Raw genomic sequence first — 23,075 nt, 5'->3', positions numbered from 1 at the left:
CAAATAACTCAGAGCTTTCGCCGTATCTGGGTGCTTAATTCAATTTCTTTCCACGAGGGAACGAGGGAGAAAGTGAGTGAGTGTTTGAGAATGAGAGAGCGAGCGATTTTCAAAAAGCACAGCCCGCAGGTAAAGTCATCTCACCCTAGCAGGCAGTGACAGAGCCAGCCACGCCGGGAGGGGTGGATGCGCGTCCTCTGTTCCCCTGCTCGGAGTGAGCGCTGCCGGGCACAGAATGCAGAGAGAGTCCTCACCTCTCCTCACCCTGACACTCACACCACTGTGGCCATGAACTTACAAAAACCAAAAAAAAAAAACACTAGCAGCAAGAACGGCTTTGTGTGTCATCGACGGCCCCATTAGAAAGTGCGTTCACCGAGCCGCAGTGGCCGCTGGAGTTATGAAGTGAAGTGGGGGAAATGTGGGAACAAAACATGTGAGGTGGGATACAGGACAGATGACGTCCCAAAAAGAAATTCCCAGCCAGGAGTAATGTTCCCTCTCATTTTTTTTTCTTGCTGAGCAAAACAGCACAAAACTTTTCTCTATTGGGCGGACATTTCGGCCACCTGAGCAAAAACACTCTTTATACCAGACCTGTACAGCGCACACACACAAAAAGTGTGTAAATTTGAATTTTAATGTGCTATTTATATTTGATTTGACCCTTGATGTAACTAAATTATGTACATTTTAGGTTATCTGAGAAAACATTTTTACAGTACAATACACTGCCGTTCAAAAGTTTGGGATCAGTACATTTTTTTAAAGAAGTTTCTTAGGCTCATCGAGGCTGTATCTATTTGATAAAAAATACTGAATATTATTTCACAAAATAATACTGTGAAATATTGTTGCAATTTAAAATAAAAGTTTTCTATTTTAATATATTTTAAAATATAATTTATTCCTGTGAAGCAAAGCTGAATTTTCAGTGTCACATGATCCTTCAGAAATCATTCTAATATGCTAATTTATAATCAATGTTGGAAAAAGTTGTGCTGCTTAATATTTTTTGGGACCTGTGATATTTTTCAGGATTCTTTGAGAAATAAAAAGTTAAAAAGAACAGGGTTTATTCAAAATATAAATTTTGTGTTACAATATACACTACTATTCAAAAAATTTGAGGTCAGTAAATTGTCTCTCCTTATTTGATTTTTTTTAAATTAATACTTTTATTCAGCAAAGATGTGTTAAATGGATAAAAAGTGATGGTAAATCTTTATATTTTTAATTAATGCTGTTCTTTTAAACTTTTTATTAGCCTAATCAAAGAATCGAAGAAAAAAGGTTCCAAAAAATATTAAGCAGCAAAAGTTTCAACACTGATAATAAATCAGAATATTAGAATGATTTCTGAAGGATCATGTGACAATGAAGACTGGAGTAATGATGCTGAAAATTCTGCTTTGCTTTACAGGAATACACTATATTTTAAAATATATTAAAATAGAAAACCAATATTAGAAATTGCAATAGGAGTTCACACAATATTACTTTTTTTCTTTCTGTATTTTGATCAAATAAATACAGCCTTGATGAGCATAAGTGACTCCATTAAAAAACAAGGTCAATTATTTATTAGGTTTATAATATAGGCCTAACATAATATAATATCAAAACAACTGAAGCATTTAAACTGATAGAAGAGAATAGAAAATAAACTTAAGCATTTAAACTGAGATCTGTAAGTTAAAAAAAAAAAAAAAAAACATGAACATGTGAATTCTTATATAGCTATCTAAACATCCCTATGAAGTACAGTTTGCACAATACACCTGTAAATGTCTTAGAGTTTTGTTACCGTTCTGTGCCCATCATCCGCTATTTCCAGCACTTAATCAAGCCACTCTTCTTTAATACATGAGGACATTTATTTCACATGTCATTGTGTTGGCTCTCAATTTGAGCCATTTCGTCCGCAACCATTGAAGTATTCAGTTTCTACAGCGACTCATTTGGTGCACATCATTCTCTTTCTATGAAACCTGTAATCCGCATTCACCGGTTCTAACTCTATAGCGATTTACCCGAGCATTGCAATTCTTTCGTTTTTACTAGAATACAATCAAATGGCTTTCCCAACTCGTTTTTCTTTTTTTCAAAAATAAATGAATGATTCATTCAGTGTGGAAGAACTTGACTGGTCTGCAGAAAGCAATGTCCTAATCCCATCTGAACACCTCTAGTGTGACTTTAAATGGAGGCCTTGAGCCAAAAACTCATCACCAAACACCAATGACTGTTGCTATAAAATTAGAAGCACACAATTTCCTAGAATATCATTATATGCTTAAACTTTAAGATTTGTACTCATGGAAATTCCTAAAGTAGTCAAACCTGAGAATGTATATAAATATACAGAGATGGGCACAAATACATCAAAATGTATTTAAACTAAAAATACGATATACTGTGTGGAAAAATGTATTTAAATACAAATACAAAATACAGTGTGGGAAAATGTATTTAAATACAAATACAGTATTTTGTATTTTGAAAATACACAAAATACATGTGAAATTGGCCATCCAGTGGCGTAACACTATTAAGGCCTGTTTACACCAAGAACGATAATTATAAAGATAACTATATTAGTGTATTCTAAGTATACAATGCAGTTGTGTTATCGGTCACTTTAAATGCTCAAGCTCTTTAAAGCAGAAATGATTCCAAATGGCTGTCAATGTTTTTATCATTCATCATTTTTTGTGCTGTTATGGTTATAGTTGTGGTGTGCTATCTGCTATTCACTTAGATTTAGGATGTACTCACACGATTGACCTCCAAAGTCCAGTTCATTTCACAAGTGTGACTGCTCTGTATCGTGTCCAGTGTGGTTCGTTTAACCATGCCCTAGCCCGCTTGAAGAGGTGGCTCTGGTGCGCATTTTTTGTATGCGCTATTTGTGTGTGCTATGCATTATGACAGCAAAAATCTTTATTACTTCTTGGATATCACACTTTTCAATTAATTTAATTTTGAGTACATTTAGATTTATAATGGGTCTGGTTCTCATCTTATTGATGAACAGGTATTGTAGTTTGTGAGTAAAGCTGCAAATCCCACCATTAACCTCAGCTGCCTCTGTAATAATCCTGTGATATCTGTGTGTAAGTGAAAGGACAATCGCACTTGGGCTTTAGTACAAGTCAACTGTTCCTAGTGTGAGTATGCCCTTAGAACAAAGCTCCACAGATATATTTGCATACCACGACGATATATAAATGATATAGAAAAAGTTAAATCGATTTGCACTTTATCTCATCGCCATAGCAAGCAGTAATGATTAAAGTTTAATGAAGATATAGTTGATAAAACAAAAATCTGAAAAACAAAAAAAACAATACTGACTAGTGCTAATGTTCCCCTTGCTAGTGCTCTTTTTTTCCATTCATGCTATTGCTAACTAAATGCAAATCTGAATGGTTTTCCATTTTAACTTTAATCAACAAGTACAACTGACCATGACATCCTCACCTTATCTTATGCTGCCTTCACAGGCTATCCCAATTTGTAAATATGACTTTTCTAGTTGGAAATTGGACATGAATGACTGTGTCATATTTTTAACTTTCTACTATAATTTTTGTACCAAAGTTTCTGAGTTGTGCAGGCCATAAACTTTAAATATGGTGGAGGGGAAACATTTGCTGCTGGGACAGGTATGCTTTTTTCCCCCTCACAGAATCAAGATCACCTTGTTTTAATGTTAAAGTCATGCACATAGTAGTGCAATAACCATTTCAAGCATTTTGTATGTTTTATACACAAAACTGAAAATCCAGAATCAACAAGCTAACTATAAAGATCTGTGAATGTTTATATAGTTGTCAACAAAAGGGATGCTACATTTTATTCAAAATATCTTCAATATCTATGAATTTAAGGCTTTAATAAGATTTTCCCAGGAAACCTTGTGTCCTCCACGATTCCTATTCTTTCCAACAGCACAGCACTTGAATGCGACAAGCTTGTAATCAGGACTTCTGAAATTTGAAGTAGGAAATTTTGATAGCACACAAAGGCAGTATTATTCCTTATTTCCTTACAGGAATCCAGAAAATTTAATTACCCAATTCTAGATGAAGTCGTACAGCTGCAGCTCACATGCATGAAAGTGGCATGTTTGAACTAGTTGATACAGGAAATCAGCTGTCTAATAAAGAGGTTCATTGGCAAAAAGTATTTTATGTATTTTGAAAATACAAAAATACTTAGATGAAATGTATTTAAATACAAAAATACATAAAAAAAATTTCAAAGTTATTTAAATACAAAATAGTATTCTGTATTTGAAATACTGCCCATCCCTGTAAATATATGTAAATATATATATGTGTTTATGTTTTAATAAATTGTGTATATCATATGTTAAAATATATTACATTGATTAAACAGACCTTTCACCTACAGATTTAAAAAAAAAAACTTTATATTAATAGTGTTTAATGATATCTAGTATATTGTGATTTAATATGAACAAATTTCTGTTTTTGTGTCAACTGATAAAGGGATATTTGAGTCTTACAGATGGATCTATGAGGGAACACAAGAGAAAAACGATTGTAACACTGTTTTCCTTTTGCAGGAATGACGTAAATCAGTCGCAGAGTAAAACATTTCCATTGTGTATGTAGATTACTTTTAATTGACTGAATTTGTCACTTGTGCTGCTAGAAACAATTTGTCCAAATAATTGCGCCGCCCGCCCCTCCTTTCACAAATACAAACTAAATAACAATGAAGAGGGGGAAATTGACAAACCGCTAATTCAAGGCAACGTTTACATGCTAATTAAGTCAGGGTTATGCTAATCGGAAGGGAAGTCGTGCACATTGCATGCACACGCATGGATGCCCCGGAGAGAGTGAGCTGACACGTAAACACGGCCAGCGCCACCGCTGCATGTCAGTGATCTGGTGCACTGAACTTTCACCTGCCCCTGACAGCTACGGTGAATTTGCCCGAGGGCACATAAAAGAGACGACGGTGGAGTGTGTGTGAATCTATTTTAAGTAATGTGAGGTAAGGAGGCCCTGTACGGACACAATGCAGCGACTCGCGGTGTTTACCCGATGGTTCTAGAAGGACAGGGACTGTTTGGTGTCGCGGCTGATCTTTTCTCACCGCCTACAGCTAGAGCACTGACTTGCGTTCGTATTCGATTATTTGATGAGGAGTGAAAGAGGAACCTAGTTACGCCATCTGTAATCCAGAGCTCTGTAGCTCCACATAATCAGGTGCAATAGGTGATTGTCTTCAGAAACATTTTTTGTTATGCTGATTGAAAGTCTCTTCGCATCCCGATAGCAATCATAAAGTTAAGTGGTCTAAATGTATTTATCTGTATTTATATATTCTGTGGAAGGCGTAGGACCAAGAAATTTTCATCCAATCAAAACGCTCGGTCCGAGCGTTTTAATTGTCTTTCCTACCTGCCTGTCAACGTATGTATTTGCATACCTCTGCGCACCCTGTTCGCGCAGACAGGATAAGTCATCAGCGCGTTCACGTACGCTATTGCAGACAGAGCGAGAATGGCAGGCAAACATCAACAACCCGATCTTCCTTCCTGGTATTGTAGTACTTTTACTAACTGTACTATAAAAGTTCTCACCGGTGAACGACACGTGATATAACCCAGCAGTTCCTAATTCCAGTCCTCGCGAGCCCCGTCTCTGCATATTTTGCATGTCTCTCTTAGTTAACACACCCGATTCAGATAACCAGCTTGTTAGAAGAGAGCTACGTGCATGAACTGTGTTCCGATTGACATGCTCCCTACATAGTGTTCTTTGCTCCCTAACGTTACTAGTACTACTAACGAATACTGATTGGAGAACCTCCACTCGCTTGCTTAAAATCAGAATGGAATAGTAGCATACTACTTGCTGCACAGTACATACTGTAAACCAGTATGCATTCAATATAGTATGCAATAACAATGAATGCTTTACATTTCTTTCACACGACCTCACAAATCTGCATGTTTATTAACAGTCCAGTTATCACCTCTGAAATGAAAGCTGAAGTGTGTAATTTTTTTTTGATAATATAAAAAATGTTTTCTTAAACATTTGTGCAAGTTTGAGGCAGGACTATTTGTTTGGATGACCAATGGTAGACAGAGTGTTTCAAAATGCTGAACTATTTCAGTCATAACAAATTTAGGGCTGGGCGATATATCTCATGCGATATGCATGCGCATCTCGTCAGTAAAGCCGGTTCCTTGATTAGTGGTAAATCTCCATCAACTGTTTTCAAATGGAGCGGCATTTAATACACAGAGCCGTAGTTCACTTACAAGCTAGGCAATATCGCTTTCATTATCGAAGGCGATTCATCTGCGATAATGAATGCGATATTGTGTAGCTTGTCAGTGATTGTTTACCGCTAATCAAGGAACCGGCTTTACTGACGAGATGCGCATGCATAACGCATGAGATATATCGCCCAGCCCTACCTTAAAATGCATTGTTCTTTTTTTAAAATCATAAATAGTATCAATTAAAATCATCTTGACACTGCATATAGATTCCAAAGCAGCAACAAATGGCTAGTAGCAACTTCCTAGCATGCATTACTCTTAAGATACGAGTGAAAATTCAAGTTGTTAATCTATTTGGAATCTATATGCAGCCATTATATTATATTAATAGATGATGTATATCATCCGTTTACACATTTTTAGAATAAAATATATACACACACCACCTTACAAAAGTTTGGAGTCAGCCATTTTTCTTTAAGTCTTATGCATACCAATACAGCTTTTAGTAAAAACATTAATAGTAATATTGTGAAATATCTAAATTATACAGCTATAATGATGTAACAAGCACACACAAATATATATTGCGCTGCTTGAAAGTTTGTGAACCCTTTAGAATTTTCTATATTTCTGCATAAATGACCCAAAACATCATCAGATTTTCATAAAAGTCCTGAAAGTAGACTATATAGAGAGAGAGAGAGAGAAATATATTTCACAATAATTTAAAAGAGTTTATGTCTATTTTAATGTTTTAAAATATAATTTATTCCTGTGATGCAAAGCTGAATTTCAGCATCATTACTCCGCTTTTCAGTGTCACATGATCCTTCAGAAATCATTCTAATGATTTGCTGTTCAAGAAACATTAACAATGTTGAAAAGTATTATATTATGCTTCTTTAATATTTAATTATTATTATTTTTTTAAATCTTTGCACTGATCCAAAACATTTGAACAGAAAATGTAATTATATATAAAATCAATTTTAAAAAATGATTTTGTATATTGCTGTATTACTGTGATGTTGATGTGGAGTTTAGAAAGTACTAGTTTTGTCGAAATGTCATTTTCTCTCAATTGCCTACCTGTCTATTTGTGAGACAGAGACAGGAGGCGGCAAAGAAAGAAATGCTTGTAGTCTATAATCATTTACAAAGGTCAGGCACAAGAGAGAAAGGCAGAGACAGTGAGCCTGCCAGCGCTGCTCTCCATCTCTATTGATCCTTATCTGCAGTCCGGCCCACCAGAATGACTCGCCTGAGAGAAACACCTTAATAACCGCACAGGTTGATGCCGAGTGTAGCAGTTCAAATTAGGGGTGCTAGATGAAGTCAAGGATGTGAGAAAACACGAAACACGATTCCTGATCCTAATTCTAGCTCGATTCTGGGAGTCTTTGATATGCTGAATATCAGCTGCTGAGCTCTTTCTGCGAGTGAGTGGCAGTTTTGAGCTCTGGGGTGTTCGGAGGATCTATCACCTTCCAGAACTCCTTATTAACAAGGTGAAGCACGAGGCATAAACCCTTGATAATGAGCCAATGTAACAATCCAAGAAAACAAGACAGCAGAGCAAGTTTCCAAAAACTGTTTTCACATCCCACTAGCATTAGAATATGTGTACAACTCGAAAATCTCGGGCGCTAAATGAAGATGTTGATTGGTTTGTTTTGTTGACTGAATCAACAAACAATCTGTATGGTTAAAATACGATAAAATATAACACCTCCAGAAGTGTTTAACACTTTTCAATTCTAAAATACACTACAGCTATATAAATAAAAGTGATTATTGAAAACATTAAGCAAAAGCTTAGCATTAATTGTAAATAGACTTTTGAAGAATGTTCAATAATAAAAAAAAAAAAGTTATATATATATATATATATATATTAGGGGTGTAACTGTACACGTATACATGTGCTGGTCATATAATTAGAATAACATCAAAAAGTTGATTTATTTCATTAATTCCATTCAAAAAGTGAAACTTGTATATTATATTCATTCATTACACACAGACTGATATATTTCAAATGTTTATTTCTTTTAATTTTGATGATTAGAGCTTACAGCTCATGAAAGTCAAAAATCAGTATCTCAAAATATTAGAATATTACTTAAGACCAATACAAAGAAAGGATTTTTAGAAATCTTGGCCAACTGAAAAGTATAAACATGAAAAGTATGAGCATGTACAGCACTCAATACTTAGTTGGGGCTCCTTTTGCCTGAATTACTGCAGCAATGCGGCGTGGCATGGAGTCGATCAGTCTGTGGCACTGCTCAGGTGTTATGAGAGCCCAGGTTGCTCTGATAGTGGCCTTCAGCTCATCTGCATTGTTGGGTCTGGTGTCTCTCATCTTCCTCTTGACAATACCCCACAGATTCTCTATGGGGTTCAGGTCAGGCGAGTTTGCTGGCCAATCAAGCACAGTAACACCATGGTCATTGAACCAGCTTTTGGTACCTTTGGCAGTGTGGGCAGGTGCCAAGTCCTGCTGGAAAATGAAATCAGCATCTCCATAAAGCTTGTCAACAGAAGGAAGCATGAAGTGCTCTAACATTTCCTGGTAGATGGCTGCGTTGACTGTGGACATCAGAAAACACAGTGGACCAACACCAGCAGATGACATGGCAGCCCAAATCATCACTGACTGTGGAAACTTCACACTGGACTTCAAGCAACATGGATTCTGTGCCTCTCCACTCTTCCTTCAGACTCTGGGACCTTGATTTCCAAATGAAATGTAAAATTTACTTTCATCTGAAAAGAGGACTTTGGACCACTGAGCAACAGTCCAGTTCTTTTCTCCACAGCCCAGTTAAGATGCTTCTGACGTTGTCTCTGGTTCAGAAGTGGCTTGGTAGCCCTTTTCCTGAAGACGCCTGAGCGTGGTGACTCTTGATGCACTGACTCCAGCTTCAGTTCTCTCCTTGTGAAGCTCTCCCAAGTGTTTGAATCAGCTTTGCTTGACTGTATTCTCAAGCTTGCGGTCATCCCTGTTGCTTGTGCACCTTTTCCTACCCAAATTCTTCCTTCCAGTCAACTTTGCATTTAATATGCTTTGATACAGCACTCTGTAAACAGCCACACCTTTCAGTAATGACCCTCTGTGACTTACCATCTTTGTGGAGGGTGTCAATGTTCGTCTTCTGGATCATTGCCAAGTCAGCAGTCTTCCCCATTATTGTGGTTTCAAAGAACAAGAGATACCCAGAATTTATACTGTAGGGATGGTCATTTATTCAAACTCAAATGTAAATATTCTAATATTTTGAGATACTGATTTTTGACTTTCATGAGCTGTAAGCTTTAATCATCAAAATTAAAAGAAATAAACATTTGAAATATATCAGTCTGTGTGTAATGAATGAATATAATATACAAGTTTCACTTTTTGAATGGAATTAGTGAAATAAATCAACTTTTTGATGATATTCTAATTATATGACCAGCACCTGTACATACCAAACCGTTTCGGTTCGGTACGCATGTGTACCGAACGAATACAGAATTTTATTTTTTTTTTTCCCCAGGAAATTCAAATAATAAATGCCGTTTTGACAGTATTTGATGTGGCATGACAGATTGCTGTATAAACGTTAACGTTTAAGTTAACTTAAAAACTGCATTATGTGCAATTTACATGTTGGCATACATTTTTTTTTTTTTTTTTTTAAAGTTGAGTGTTGATCATCTATTTAAAAATAAATAGTAATTAAATTTAAGTTTGGGTTAAGTTGTTAGGCCTAATTGTAACCTTATAATGTAAAAGGGCTCCCTTTAGTTAAGCATAAGTTGAGGTAAATTTTTATCACTAAGAAAATTTTAACTACAATGTATTTAAAGAAAGAGCAACTTGTTCAGTAAACCACTGTTTATTTAAAAAAAAAAAAAAAAAAAAAAAAGTTTATTTTTCCCCTGCTGTGACCGTAACATTACAACTGAGGTACGTACTGAACCGTCATATTTGTGTACCATTACACCCCTAATATATAGTTATATACGCATGTATATTTGTTTGACACACATACACTATTATATATTACAAAATTATAAATATTTACATATATATATATATATATATATATATATATATATATATATATATATATATATATATATATATATATATATATATGTGTGTGTGTGTGTATATATATATATATATATATATATATATATATATATATATATATATATATATAAAATTTATATTATATATAAAATAACACACACAAAATTTTACTGTGCTGCCTGGGTAAAATAAAAAACTACTGCTAGCTTAACTGGAAAAGAGAGGATATTTTCTGAATCCGTAAAAATCTCCTATATAAAAAAAGGACATGACCCTTTTGACATGTCCCACTCCAACTTCTTGTTTCAGTAAGAGCAAGGTAAGAAATCAGAGACAGGTTCAGAGGCAGCTGTCTAGGCTTTAAGACAGGTCTTCAACAAAGAAGAGCAGCTGCCATTTTGCTTTGAGGTGAACCATGTAAATAAATATATAGAACTGTGCTGTTCAGCGTTTCTCTTTACTAGTCTAGTTAGCTATACTGTGATCTGAAAAAAGGAGATGCAGCAAGACCAAAGAAGCTTCAAGAAGTGCTTCTTTCTTTCTCCATAACGATATGCCCTCAGGTAAGAAAAACAACAGAGTGCTGAAACAAACAATATATCCACAGCAACAGAGAGACAATGGGCTCTGCGGCTCTAGATTTGAATAAAACATGCTTCGAATGATCGCTGGGGTTCAGAAAAGATCCTCTTTGACGGATGAGATCTAACAGTGGTTGTCAATACAAACAGAGACATATGGTGACATAGCGACATATGGTGTGTAAACTGCTTATTTACAGAACGGAGGGGAAATGACAACAGAGGCATGTTTTTTTTTTTTTTAAATGGGCCAATTTCTGTATCCAAAATTGTTGAGTTCCTGTTTGGCATTCAATGAAAATTACAGCCTCAAAGCTGTTCACTGTGCTAATGAGGACTCCCAACTAATCCAAGCTGAAACGGGTCACTTCTAAAGAAAAATAATTCAAATGTATATGCAAAAAAACAAAACAACAACAAAAAAAAAAAAACAGAAGGAATTTTTTTTCTAGTCACACTTGATCATGCAAAAACAATGATTGTGGACTGGAGCTTTCAGGTTTCAGAAACAAAGCAATTGTTTGAGTTCTTAAAACTTAAAATATAGCACACGTATGAATCATTTTTGATACTTGTAGTGCTTTAGTATCTTGTTTGAAGATTGACAGCACCAGTCCCCATTCATTCTTCCTGAATAGAAAACAGCAACTATTTTTCAAAATACCTGCTTTTGCTTCCACGGAATGAGATAATTTTGCTTTCATTGCCATTAAACCTGATGAAAAATCTCTAGTGCTCAGACATGTCATGCCCCCCACAAGCCAAAGATTAGCCCATATTAGACTCATGATGGCAGCAAGGCGGTGTGACATCTGAGCAAAATGATGACTTCCTCCCCCATGCGGTAATAAACTTGTTAGGAAACGTATGAGACCATTTGTCTCAATGTCAGACTAAATGATGTCAAAGTCATAGCAATGGCATAATCATGAAAAATGTATGTCGAGCACTTTTATTAGTACTATTAAATAGTCTTCCATAAAGCTCACCTCTTTAGCTTTCTGTTTAAGCCGAGCCTGTTCGGGATCCTCCTGCCTCGAGCGGCTCTGCAAGCAAAGAGAAACATTAGAACTAAAATAGACCGGTTTAAATTAGATCCAGGATTTAGATGAACAAAATTAGAGCAGAAATATCCGTTCAGAAAACAATCAAAGTGTAACAAACACAAAGAAACAGTTCATCCAAAAATGAATATAGTCATTATTTACTCATACGCCATTCCAAACTGATTTTTGCTGTAAATATTCTTCAAATTTGTGTTTCACAGGAAAAATGTCAGAATAAAAATATGAAACAACACTATTACGAGAGAATAACGACAAAAAATTCCATCCTTTGTCCTAAACTTTTGCTGTACATTAAGAAAACATTAAGGGCCTGTGACAATAATTCCATAATGATGACAAATGAAAAAGTAAATGGGTCAAGTCTATTCCCAAACATTATTTATATGAGACCGGCAACAGAAAACATAAGAACAATTATCTTCTGGCTGACATCTCAATTAGCCGACTGCATTAATTAGAATAGGGACGGCGGTGCACTGGGATTCACTCTGGAGCAGGACATCGTCGGCGTCATCATCAGCTTTTGTCGTTTAAGTCAACTAATTACCTCTGCTTTCATGTTGCCATGTCCTATTCCTGTGGGGAACTGTCACACCCCCACCGTATCTTAAGGAGTGAAACTTCAAGGGAGAGCAATGCATGCTGGGAAGTTGCTACTAGCCGTTTGTTGCTGCTTTGGAATCTATATGCAGTCTCAAGTGCCACCGTCACAAATGAAATAGTTAGGAACTGATATGCGAGTAATATGCAATTCTGTTCCTGAACAGATTTATATAGAGAGATGGGATTTAATTGGTTTTGGTTTAAAAAAAAAAAAAACTAAATGTTCTGGTTTCAATGCAAGTATCATCCCACAAAATTGTGTACATTAAGTATCAGCTGATATTACAGATATTATTTTTTTTAAATTTGAGAAATCTAAAATTAAAATTAAAATTGAGAAGCCTATTTGGTAACCAATTTTTGGACATTGTTTATTCTCGGTTCCTCCTTCATATTCCTCCTCCTAGATCAGTGGTTTTCAAACCTGTCCTGGAGGCACCCCTGCATGTCTCCCTCATCTAACACACCTGATTCAAATCATCAGCTCATTAGTAGAGACTGCAAGACCTGATTTGGGTGTGTCTAATAAGGGAGACATACAAAATGTGCAGGGCAGGGGGCCTCCAGGACAGGTTTGAGAACCACTGGTCTAGATCATCATCTTACGCCCCCTGAAGTTAATGTAATCATTTCTAATTAACTAACATCACTGCAAAATGTAATCTTTGCATAAATCTCGAAATTAATATATACATTTTTGATACTGTACAATATTATGTTGCAATGTCTCACTTTTAGCATGATTGATTAACGATTGATTTTAATATCTGACAGTTATCGGTTATTTGCCATAACATGAAAATAATTATTGGCTTACATAAACCAGAATTTTAATTTAAAGTAATATGTGGCGAAGAGAGATGGGATTTGTTCAATACAAATTGTATTGGCAGTGTCTGTGATATAGTTAAGTTAACTACCACAGAAAATTACTATCCCCCCAAAAATTGACTTTACATTTATTACAAGCTGATATTACAGTTTTTTATTTATTCGTATTGGGTATTTAATTATTCATGCTAATTTTCTTTATGTTAACGTGATTACCTTTTTATAATCTAATTCTTTTATCCTCCAAGTTTATCTTTTATCTTTTTTTTTAAATCTAATATCGACTTTTCATACTGTACTTTATAATGTTGCGATACCTAAATTCACTTTAGTTTAATTTTTTGTATTTTTTTAATATATATTTTTATAAGTGTAGATTTTATTTCCAGCTTTCATTTTTTAAAATAACTTATTTAAATAGCACAGAATTTTTCTATCATCAATTTATCAGTTATATAATTTGAAAATAATTACTAGCTTATCTGTATCAGCCAGAATTTTATTATTGCTGCATCCTAACATTTAAAATATACAAAATGTAGTATCAAAAACCACCCACCAGTCCATCCCTGCCAATATCACTTAAAACCCAGAAAATTCCTTCTGAACCTCATGTCTACCTATATAGCAGTTTTTTAAAAAGCCATGTAGTCTTCTTGATTAATTTATAAGCAGCATTCACTTGATTGGTGCCAAAAAGGTAGTGATGCCTTAAGGTTCATCCATTACATATAACATGATTTTTCCCTCCCCAACAAACTCCTTGAGTGAGATAGTGTCACTTCCTTAGAAAGAAAGCAACTTCAAGGCAAATTTAAAACATCCTCTCTCGCTCCCTAACAGAAGACTCATTCCCTTTCCCCTGATGTACTCCAGTCCAGGCAATAGTACAATCAAATCAACTCGAGACTGGATAAATCCCTCTGGCTTTGCCATTACTGCAATTTGCTACAGTATGAAGCAGACCAAGTGCAATCTTGTGTCTTAATAACACTGCCTTTTCTCTCCGAGGCTTAAAAGCACAACCGGTTTCTTTTAAACAGTGGCCAACACGTGCGGGAAAAGCCAGCGTTCACTAGCAAGGCGCTGATGGGCAGACTGGCGCCAACGGCCACTCCCGTATCACTCAAACCTACTTTTGCGGCTTTCATTAGCAGCTCCCGTTCTTCGTCATCTTTCCTCTGCTTCTCAATCTTCTCCAGCTGCTCAAAGAACTTCAGCTGGGTCCGCACATCTGACGCCTGCTCGTAGAGCTCCTCATCCTGGTGGAAGAAAAAAAACAAAACTCCTCATCAACAAGTTCATCACCTTTACGTTGTTATAAGAGTGAACTAACTTTTTCTCAAGCTTGCCTAAAGTTTCACTCTTTTCCCTTTCGTGCGTAAATAAAAGTGAAGTTAGTAGGTCACCCAGAGCTAATGGGATAATTGTGCGTTTCGCAGTGTTTCTGCGAGGCAACCCCCGAATCTTTTTCCAGCGATGGTTGTTCTAGCGTTGCAGGTAAAAGAGCTGCGTGAGGCGCAGCGGAGGACCAAAGCCGAGCAACGCACACACACACACACACACACACACACACACACACACACACACACAGGAAGCCACACATTTTCATGCACTTCTGAGGCTATAGCCTATTAGCAGCAGGAACGGCACTGCTCTTCTCATCTCTTCTCGCGCGCTTTCTTTTGCGCTGAGGCTGTGCCTCACTCGCAGGGCCAACTTTTCCCGTCTCCATTCAAGTTTGGCTTGTTTTTCGCTGATGTCAACACGCTGACTTCATAAAGCCGTGCCAGTTACTCATTTTGAACAGTTTGTTTCAAAATCAGAATGGGACAAATCGCAACATGACACCGTATCCTCTTTGCTTCATTTATTTTCCATTTTTCTTAGTACAAAATGAAAGTCTAGATTTCCACAGTTTTTTTTTTTTTTTTAACTCAAGCTCCATTACTTTCAGTCTTCTATGATAACAAGTTTAATAAAACCAGGATCATTTAAGATATGATAATTAAATAATGAATAATATAAAATCTGTCTTTTTCACTTACCAAACACAGGAAACTTTGGTGCTCTACATTAACAATTACAGCCTATTATGATCAATCCCAATTTGGTTTCTGAATTATTTTAGGATCTTATGGTTTCCACAAAAATAGTAAAGCAGCACAACTGTTTTGTTTGCTTCTTGAGTGCCAAATCATCATATTAGAAAGATTTCTGAAAGATCATGACACACTGAAGTCTGGAGTAATAGCTGCTGAAAATTTTGCTTTGTCTTTACAGAAACAAATTACATTTTAAAATATATTCAATTATTAATAATTTCATAATTATTAAATTATTTATATTTATTAATAAATGTTTGAAAATATATATATGTCAGACGTACTTGGAGGCTTTTGCATCTGAATATTTAATAAATAAAATCCCTTCATTTCAGTCCATAATTCCAAGTTATTTGATAGATGTATCAAAGTACATCTTTTATCAAGCTAGTATAACTGATCAATTAAAAAAAAAAAAAAAAGATAGAGTTTTGCTTTGGAGTTATAATAGGAATCATAAGTAGTTAGTATGATTCTGTACAACAAAAGCCTTACCCCTTATAAGTCTTACTAGTGTATCTTCCACGATCAAGACTCAGGTAAGAGTTAACATTAACAGTTGCATTTTCAGCATGAAGGATGTATAATGAGAAATGTTCGGCGGGAAAAGTCAGTTTGTGGTTTCTCTTTGAAGTTCTTGAGCGAGTGTCTCAAGTATTGGCTCTTACTTTGCAGGAGTCGACGCGGTGTTGCGCAACAGCCGAGACTTTCTCCAGCATGGAGCGCAGCCTGGACTGAGTGGCATGAGAAATGAGAGTGACCGTCTCCATTGACACCTCCGTCACGCCGAACTTCTTGGCTGAAACGATACAAAGTTTGGTGTTAAAAGTCGCTCAGGAAGGTAGAGGAAAAGTAAAGAAAAGTGATTCTTTGTGCCTGGAGCACCAAACCAATTAAAAGACAAGTATTATTGTTTTGCTTCTCAAACCTGCCTCATGATATGACCTAATTTAACTGGTAAACACTTCACTGCCACACTTTGCATCTGTCACACCCACACACTCACTTCCCATCACTCTCTCCACATCACATCCAGCAGGTGGCGCAACACACCTCCTCCCCGTTCCCTCCTCCAGCCATAAAGCTGAAATCATCACACACACACACACACACAGAACTCCCCCGGAGGAAGATTTACATTTTTAACACACTCCACCCCCCTGGCGACAGCATAACAACCACAGCCGGGCTCCATGTAATAGCACATATCCGCAGGCACTCATTGGTATGCACTGTGTGCTAAATCAAGCGCACGGGGGGAGAAAGAGTTTGCTTAAATACAATAATGGAGGGCGCTTTTTTGGATGAGAGGGATCCAAAGACCTGCCTCAGTATCCTGTTTCTTCTTTGCTCTTTAAGACATCTTTAAAGTGATTTATGCAAAGGTTAACTAATCATTATTAATGAGATGCTGGTGCAGTATGTTTGCAGATTGCATGTATAGAATTTGGGTGTCTGGTCTTGATTCTGGACCCTATTTTGTGTTGATATGCACCTTTTCCTATTTAGTAATGGAGAAAAGACAGCAGACTTCCACCAGCCTTTATTTCCAGGGAATTATGGGTAATATTTAGCTTGCATACTAAGTACACATTAGTAATATTGTGAAATATTCCAAAAAATATTAAAGGGATAGTTCCCCCAAAAAGGAAAGTTTGGTCATTAATTACAAACCCTCATGTCGTTCCAAACCTGTAAGACCTTCGTTCATCTTCAGAACACAAAATAATATATTTTTGATGAAATTGAGAGCTTTCTGATCCTCCATTGACATCAATGCAACTGACACGTTCAAGGCCCAGAAAGGTAGTAAGGACATCATTAAAATAGTCCATGTGACATCAGTGTTTCAACTCGTGAACGTGTGTCAAAGAGTGACACGGAAGAGAAGAAATTATATTTGTTTTCTTTGCGCACAAAAAGCATTCTCCTGGCTTCATAAAATTACGGTTGAACTACTGATGTCACATGGACTATTTAACAATGTCCTTACTACCTTTCTGGGCCTTGAACGTGTCAGTTACGTTGCTGTCTCTTCAAGGTCACAAAGCTCTTGGATTTCATCAAAAATCTCTTAATTTGTGTTCCAAAGATGAACGAAGGTCTTACAGGTTTGAAAATGTGCATTGTTTGTTTAGGCAGCGACATTCAGAGTGCATGCAAGTGACCTTGTCAGGGAAGAGGCCCGAGGCAACCTCACATTTCAGCACACAGCAAACTAACAGAGAGCCATCAGAAGACAGCCTATAAAGTATTCATACGCAGCCCGAGGAGGCCTCAAGCTCGGACACAGGACATTCATTAGCCTGACTTAGCAAGTGAGTGACCAGTGGAAGTGCACAAGAAAGTGCCCTAGTCTTAAGCGGAGATCAAGGAGAGAAGACTGGAACATTACCAATCACTGAATCTCTGCTTTTTAAGTTTAGGGTGGGTCACTCTATATATAAAATATTAATAAATAGTATAAAATAAATACAAAAATAACTAGTCATCTAAAAAAAAAGCCCTTTCTCTACTTTGTTATTTTGTCCATGAATAAATATATAGGAATTAACAGCAATAGTAATATTAATAAAACCATTGTTAATATATATTTTTTATATATATATTTTTGGCAAAAATGCAATTTACATTAAGAAATATGAATCTAGCCTAATTATACAGTGCTTCTTTATGACTGATTACTCTAGGGTTTTAAGCTACTGAATGGCAAGTGGATTTTAAAGTCATGTAGTACAAAGTATTAGTGTTCAGAGCCCTTGTGTACTTTATTCATATGCCTGATTGTAAATCTGGCCAAAAATATCATCAATAAAGCTTTCTCTCTGTGTGGCGTTTAAATCAAGCAGCCGAATCATAAAGCTTAGAAAAGAGTGACACATCTTTCCTGTCTCATCGGGCCAGCTTTCATCAGCTTTTTGTTTAAATCCATTCATAATCCCACACCCATTTAAAGATCCGCCCTCAAACAACGTCAGTCAACACTGATACAGTAATTAGACAGAATATTAACTGCCCACACAGTGGCGGTACAGCCTAAACCTCTTTATGACTGTAAACCTGCCAGGAGAAACTGATCCTGACAAGCACATTGCCAGACTGCCGATGAGAGTATTGCAGTGGCGGGTTATTGCGTACCAGTCTCCAGGAGACGTTTGTGGAGCAGGCTGGCAGGAAGGAAGGCCTCGTCCTTACAGGAACGGATCTGGGTGCCCACTAGCTCCGAACCCGTGGCCAAGATACGGGCGTTCTCCTCATTTAGGTTCACACCAGCCATGGATGCCACGTCATTGATGTCGTCATCATCCCTGCAGACACGAATGGAGGAGAGACAAGAAGAGTTTCACCATGTATGAAACAGGTATATTAAGATAGATATATTATATGTATGTGTGTGTGTATATACTTCTATATTCACAAATATATAAAACAAATTCTACACACCTACATATATATATGTATGTATGTATGTATGTGTGTGTGTGTGTGTGTGTGTGTGTAAGCATAAAGAAAACAATCAGACCCCCCAAAAGGTTTACTTAGATTTCCAGTTTTCGTGTTGTAATATTAATAATATTATATAATTATTATAATACTATATTAATTTACTTATAAAGGACTATAATTACTATATTACTGTAAAAATAAATGCATATAAAATATGCAGTACTAGAATTACTGTATATTTTATAATTATTTTATTTTTAAAAACAAATATTGTCTTCTATGTTTGTAAGTGAGAAGCTGCCAGTGTTTGTTTATTAAAGAAAAGCTTAGCGGAGAATGGGTTTGATACAAAACTTATTTTTAATCTTTTTAAAAAGGATTCATTTTTCTTCACCATATTAAAAAATAGTCATGAACATGACTTCATTCCATCACACCCATTCTCACATTCTCAAATTCTGTCATGCCCCCAAAGCCATGAAACAACTAACAATTCTAGAGAAACGCTGCCTCCTACTGGACTCTTAGAAAACCAACCTGAAAGTCCCACCCCCAGGGTCATTCAGCTTCTGTTTCTGATTGGCTGAGGCTTGAGCAGCCACACCCATGGGGCTCCTCACTTGAAAGGGTGTCCCAACAGCACCTGCAATAAAACCTGTAATTATACTGGGGAAGGTCCATTGGACTCTTGCATGAGAAAAGGAACACTTAAGCCTCAATAACTTTCCTTTAGTGGGTTTAAAATGGACTCTAAGCTCATTAAGTCTCTCAATAGCTTACCTTGAGCACGAACCGTCTGTGTAATCACCACCGGCATCCGTGTCGGAGTAGCCTGAACCCCAGGCCTCTTAACAGCCTGAGGAGAACAAAACCACAGAGGATATGAGAATTCAAACTTATTTTTTTTGCTACTGAAGTTTGAATTAGATACACTAATGTGTGTCTTGCTGAGCCTAAGATCATAAAATTAATCTAATAACATGAGCTTGAGTAAACTTATAAACAAATAAACAGATGCATTAAAATAATCCCAATTTTCATAACCATTTCAGTGGCAGAACACTGTACATATGTTATGAATATTCAAACATAATATATTGATCAAGCCTACAATAGACCATAAGAAAGCAGGAGTACCATGGTGGTAGTGGAAGCCAGGGCAGCAGCCGGTCGGATGGTAGATACGGTGGTGGGCAGTGTGCTCGGCGCGGGAGCTTTAATGGTGCCCACTGCCAGTGGGGTGGATGTAGCAGAGGTCTGAGATAGCTGAGTTAAAGACTGCTGGGAGTTCAGAAGAGTCAGACGCAGAGCAGGCAGGCTTTTCTGTACAAAGAGAAGGGGAAACAGATTTCAGGTTAAAAAAACAAGCCTTGAAAGGATAGCGCACCCAAAAATTTAAATTCTGTCATCATTTGGTCACCCTCATGTTGTCCAAATTTGTATTATTTTATGTCTTCTGCTGAACACAAAAGTAGATATTTTGAAGAATGTTGATAACCAAACAGTTTCAGTCTCCATTGTATTTTTTTTTTCTGTCCATACAATGGAAGTCAATGGCAATTGAAACTATTAAAGTGCCCCTATTATGGATTTTTGAAAACTACCTTCCATGCAGTGTGTAATGAAAACATCCTGCAAAGTTTTAAATCTGAAAGTGCACCGTGTATAAAGTTGCTGTCTCTCAAAAGACATTCAGAATCATTTAAACGAGTCATTTTTAAAACGAATCCCAAACCGTTTCATGTTGACATCAACATGAAACATTAGCATATTGCCACTTGTTGGTCTTTTTGTCTGAATGAAAATGCAAATTCATTCTTTGCCACTAGGTGCTTTTGGAGCAGTAAAAATAGCAGTTTCCCCGGTAACACTGTACACAAAGCAGCACTGCACTCACAAATGCTGCTTTATCAGGCATTACAGGCAAGATGAAATGAAAATGAGACCAATCACCGCAGATTAGACAAATGAATCGTTGAGCGAATCGTTTGGGAGTCGTTGAGCAAGTAAGGCAAAATTAAATGCATATTATAAGACAATGAAAGTGTTTTTTGACCTTGCATGCATGCCAACATGTTGTTGGGGACTCCCAAAACCAAAATATGAATCTTTCATTACCCATAATAGGGGCACTTTAACTAAATATTTTTTTAAATATCTTCTGTGTTCCACAAAAAGACAAAGTCACAGTTTTGGAAAGACATGAGGGTGGGTGAATAACAGAATTTTCATTTTTTGAAACTCTCTTTAAGCGTCTGTAATTAAGAGCAATGAGCACAACTGCTTTTTTGAGTCCTAACCTTCAAAAAAGGGATCAGGTACGGTTGAGGAGATGATTTCAACTCCGTCTGCAGGCGATTTGTAAACTCCTCAGGCTCGATTTTTGCATCCTTTAGAAGGAAAAATACACATCAGTATTGTAAAATTACACATGCTTTATGAAAAGATTATTTAATGTTAAGTACAAGAATTTTCAATAACCAGCTCAAGTTTAAAGAGAACAATTCAGGGCTCTGAAATAAAACTTAAATATTCATGATTGTATGATGTATTACAAATACTTTGCTTCAAAGCTATGGAAATTAAGTGTGAATTCATATCTTTATAACAAATTATTTGAAGAAAACTTTTGTAACAAAAAACTAAGTTGAATAAAAGACAAAAATATATCTAAAAGCCAGTAAAAATACTGGCAGGATAAATAAAAAACTCAATTATGCCAAATTTGCACAGTAAAGGTGGCACAGAAGGACTTCTGCAGTGGCATATAATGCTGCTCAGAGGTGGCATAAATGCATGTACACACCAATTACAACTGTATACTTTGATAGTCAATTTAGCCAATTTAGTCTCAAAAAAAAAAAAAAAATTACTCTGGAATTTTGAACAGGCACAAAGCAGCCTTAACGTGGCTGTGTAGAGATACCTTTACTGCCCTGTCTGAGCCAGCAGGAAAAAAAATCTATTTTTTTTTAGTCCTGCAATTGCTGACATCTACAGTTTAGCATGAGAATATCACTTGAGGAAATACTATCATTTTAACTGTCACTATGAACCACTATATCAAATCTTTTATTGACAATGAAACAATACTGAAGTTCCTCAATCATAACATTGCTGCTAGTGATGCAGATATAAAACACTTAACAGCTCAAACCTACCAGCAGATCCTGCACTAGTGCCTTCACATTCCGAGATGTTTCCGGCGAGGGGGAATTATGGGATGCCAGTTTGATGAGCGTTGCTAGGAAGTTCTTGCACTTCTTTACATTCTCTTGCATTTCCTAAAAGTAAAAGATTACAGTATTTTACAACAGATAATGAATTAGAACCCATGTCCACCAAGAGTAATTTACATTATGGACGAACACAGTGTAGCACTACCTGAGAGAGGACAGGGGCTCTGTTAGCTGGGGCAGCAGCAGAGGTGGTGACGGGACTCTGAGGGGTCACAGAGGGCTTGAGAACTGTCTGTGGCGCAGGCTGCACACGGGCCCCTGCTGTAATGACTGTGGTGGTGGGCTTCTGAGCCGAGGTAATCGTTACCACTGCCGTCTTCTGCTACAAAAATAAAAGCCAAGTCAAGTTAAGAACAGTTTCAAGTGTTTTGTGCACCACGACAAAAGGAAATGTTTTGCCCAAGCTTTCAGCTTGAAATAATACAATAAACAACACATTTAAGAAACAGTTCACCCAAAAATGAAAATTTGATATCATTCTAAACCCATATGTCGTCATTTTTTTTTAAAGCAGAACAGACAAAACAATAATTTTTCAAGAATCTTCACAAAGAAAAATAATCTTTTTATTCAATGGAAGTTCTTCTAAACTTTAAAATGGACAAAAAAGCAGAAAATACTTGATTTAAGTCCCTAGTTACCAAATCTAAAGATATTTGATTGTCTTGCGTAATTAACAGAAGCAAATCAAATAAGATATTTGGTTACAAGTCACTCGAGAAATAATGATGTTTGTTGTTACTGTCATGCAACCTGCACCACATTTGATTTGACAGTAAAATCAGGATAAGATTGTCTGCAGATAAATCACTTACATTTCACCATTTTCACCACACAAAGC

The 23,075-nt window shown here is 36.4% G+C and overlaps 1 protein-coding gene across 2 annotated transcripts in view; it reads right to left on the bottom strand.

Annotated features, from left to right (window-relative positions):
• The window catches only part of si:dkey-219c3.2 (transcription initiation factor TFIID subunit 4), a 42,150-nt gene that overhangs the window by 17,066 nt on the left and 2,009 nt on the right, over positions 1-23,075 (bottom strand). Inside the window, exons 3-12 of one of the 2 annotated variants that reach the window (XM_058766567.1) lie at positions 22,380-22,553; positions 22,157-22,279; positions 21,296-21,385; positions 20,133-20,318; positions 19,776-19,851; positions 19,533-19,638; positions 18,687-18,856; positions 16,217-16,347; positions 14,580-14,705; positions 11,932-11,988 (exon numbers count right to left, since the gene is read on the bottom strand). In XM_058766567.1, coding sequence (XP_058622550.1) covers positions 11,932-11,988; positions 14,580-14,705; positions 16,217-16,347; positions 18,687-18,856; positions 19,533-19,638; positions 19,776-19,851; positions 20,133-20,318; positions 21,296-21,385; positions 22,157-22,279; positions 22,380-22,553 — 1,239 coding nt within the window. Of the gene's footprint in view, positions 1-11,931; positions 11,989-14,579; positions 14,706-16,216; positions 16,348-18,686; positions 18,857-19,532; positions 19,639-19,775; positions 19,852-20,132; positions 20,319-21,295; positions 21,386-22,156; positions 22,280-22,379; positions 22,557-23,075 lie in introns of both variants that reach the window. The other variant, XM_058766566.1, reaches the window with a different exon arrangement.

The sequence above is a fragment of the Onychostoma macrolepis genome, chromosome 25 (assembly GCF_012432095.1).
Source record: "Onychostoma macrolepis isolate SWU-2019 chromosome 25, ASM1243209v1, whole genome shotgun sequence".
Lineage (NCBI taxonomy): Eukaryota > Metazoa > Chordata > Actinopteri > Cypriniformes > Cyprinidae > Onychostoma > Onychostoma macrolepis.
Note: the sequence above shows the minus strand (reverse complement) of the source record. Positions and strands in the feature narration are given on the sequence as shown.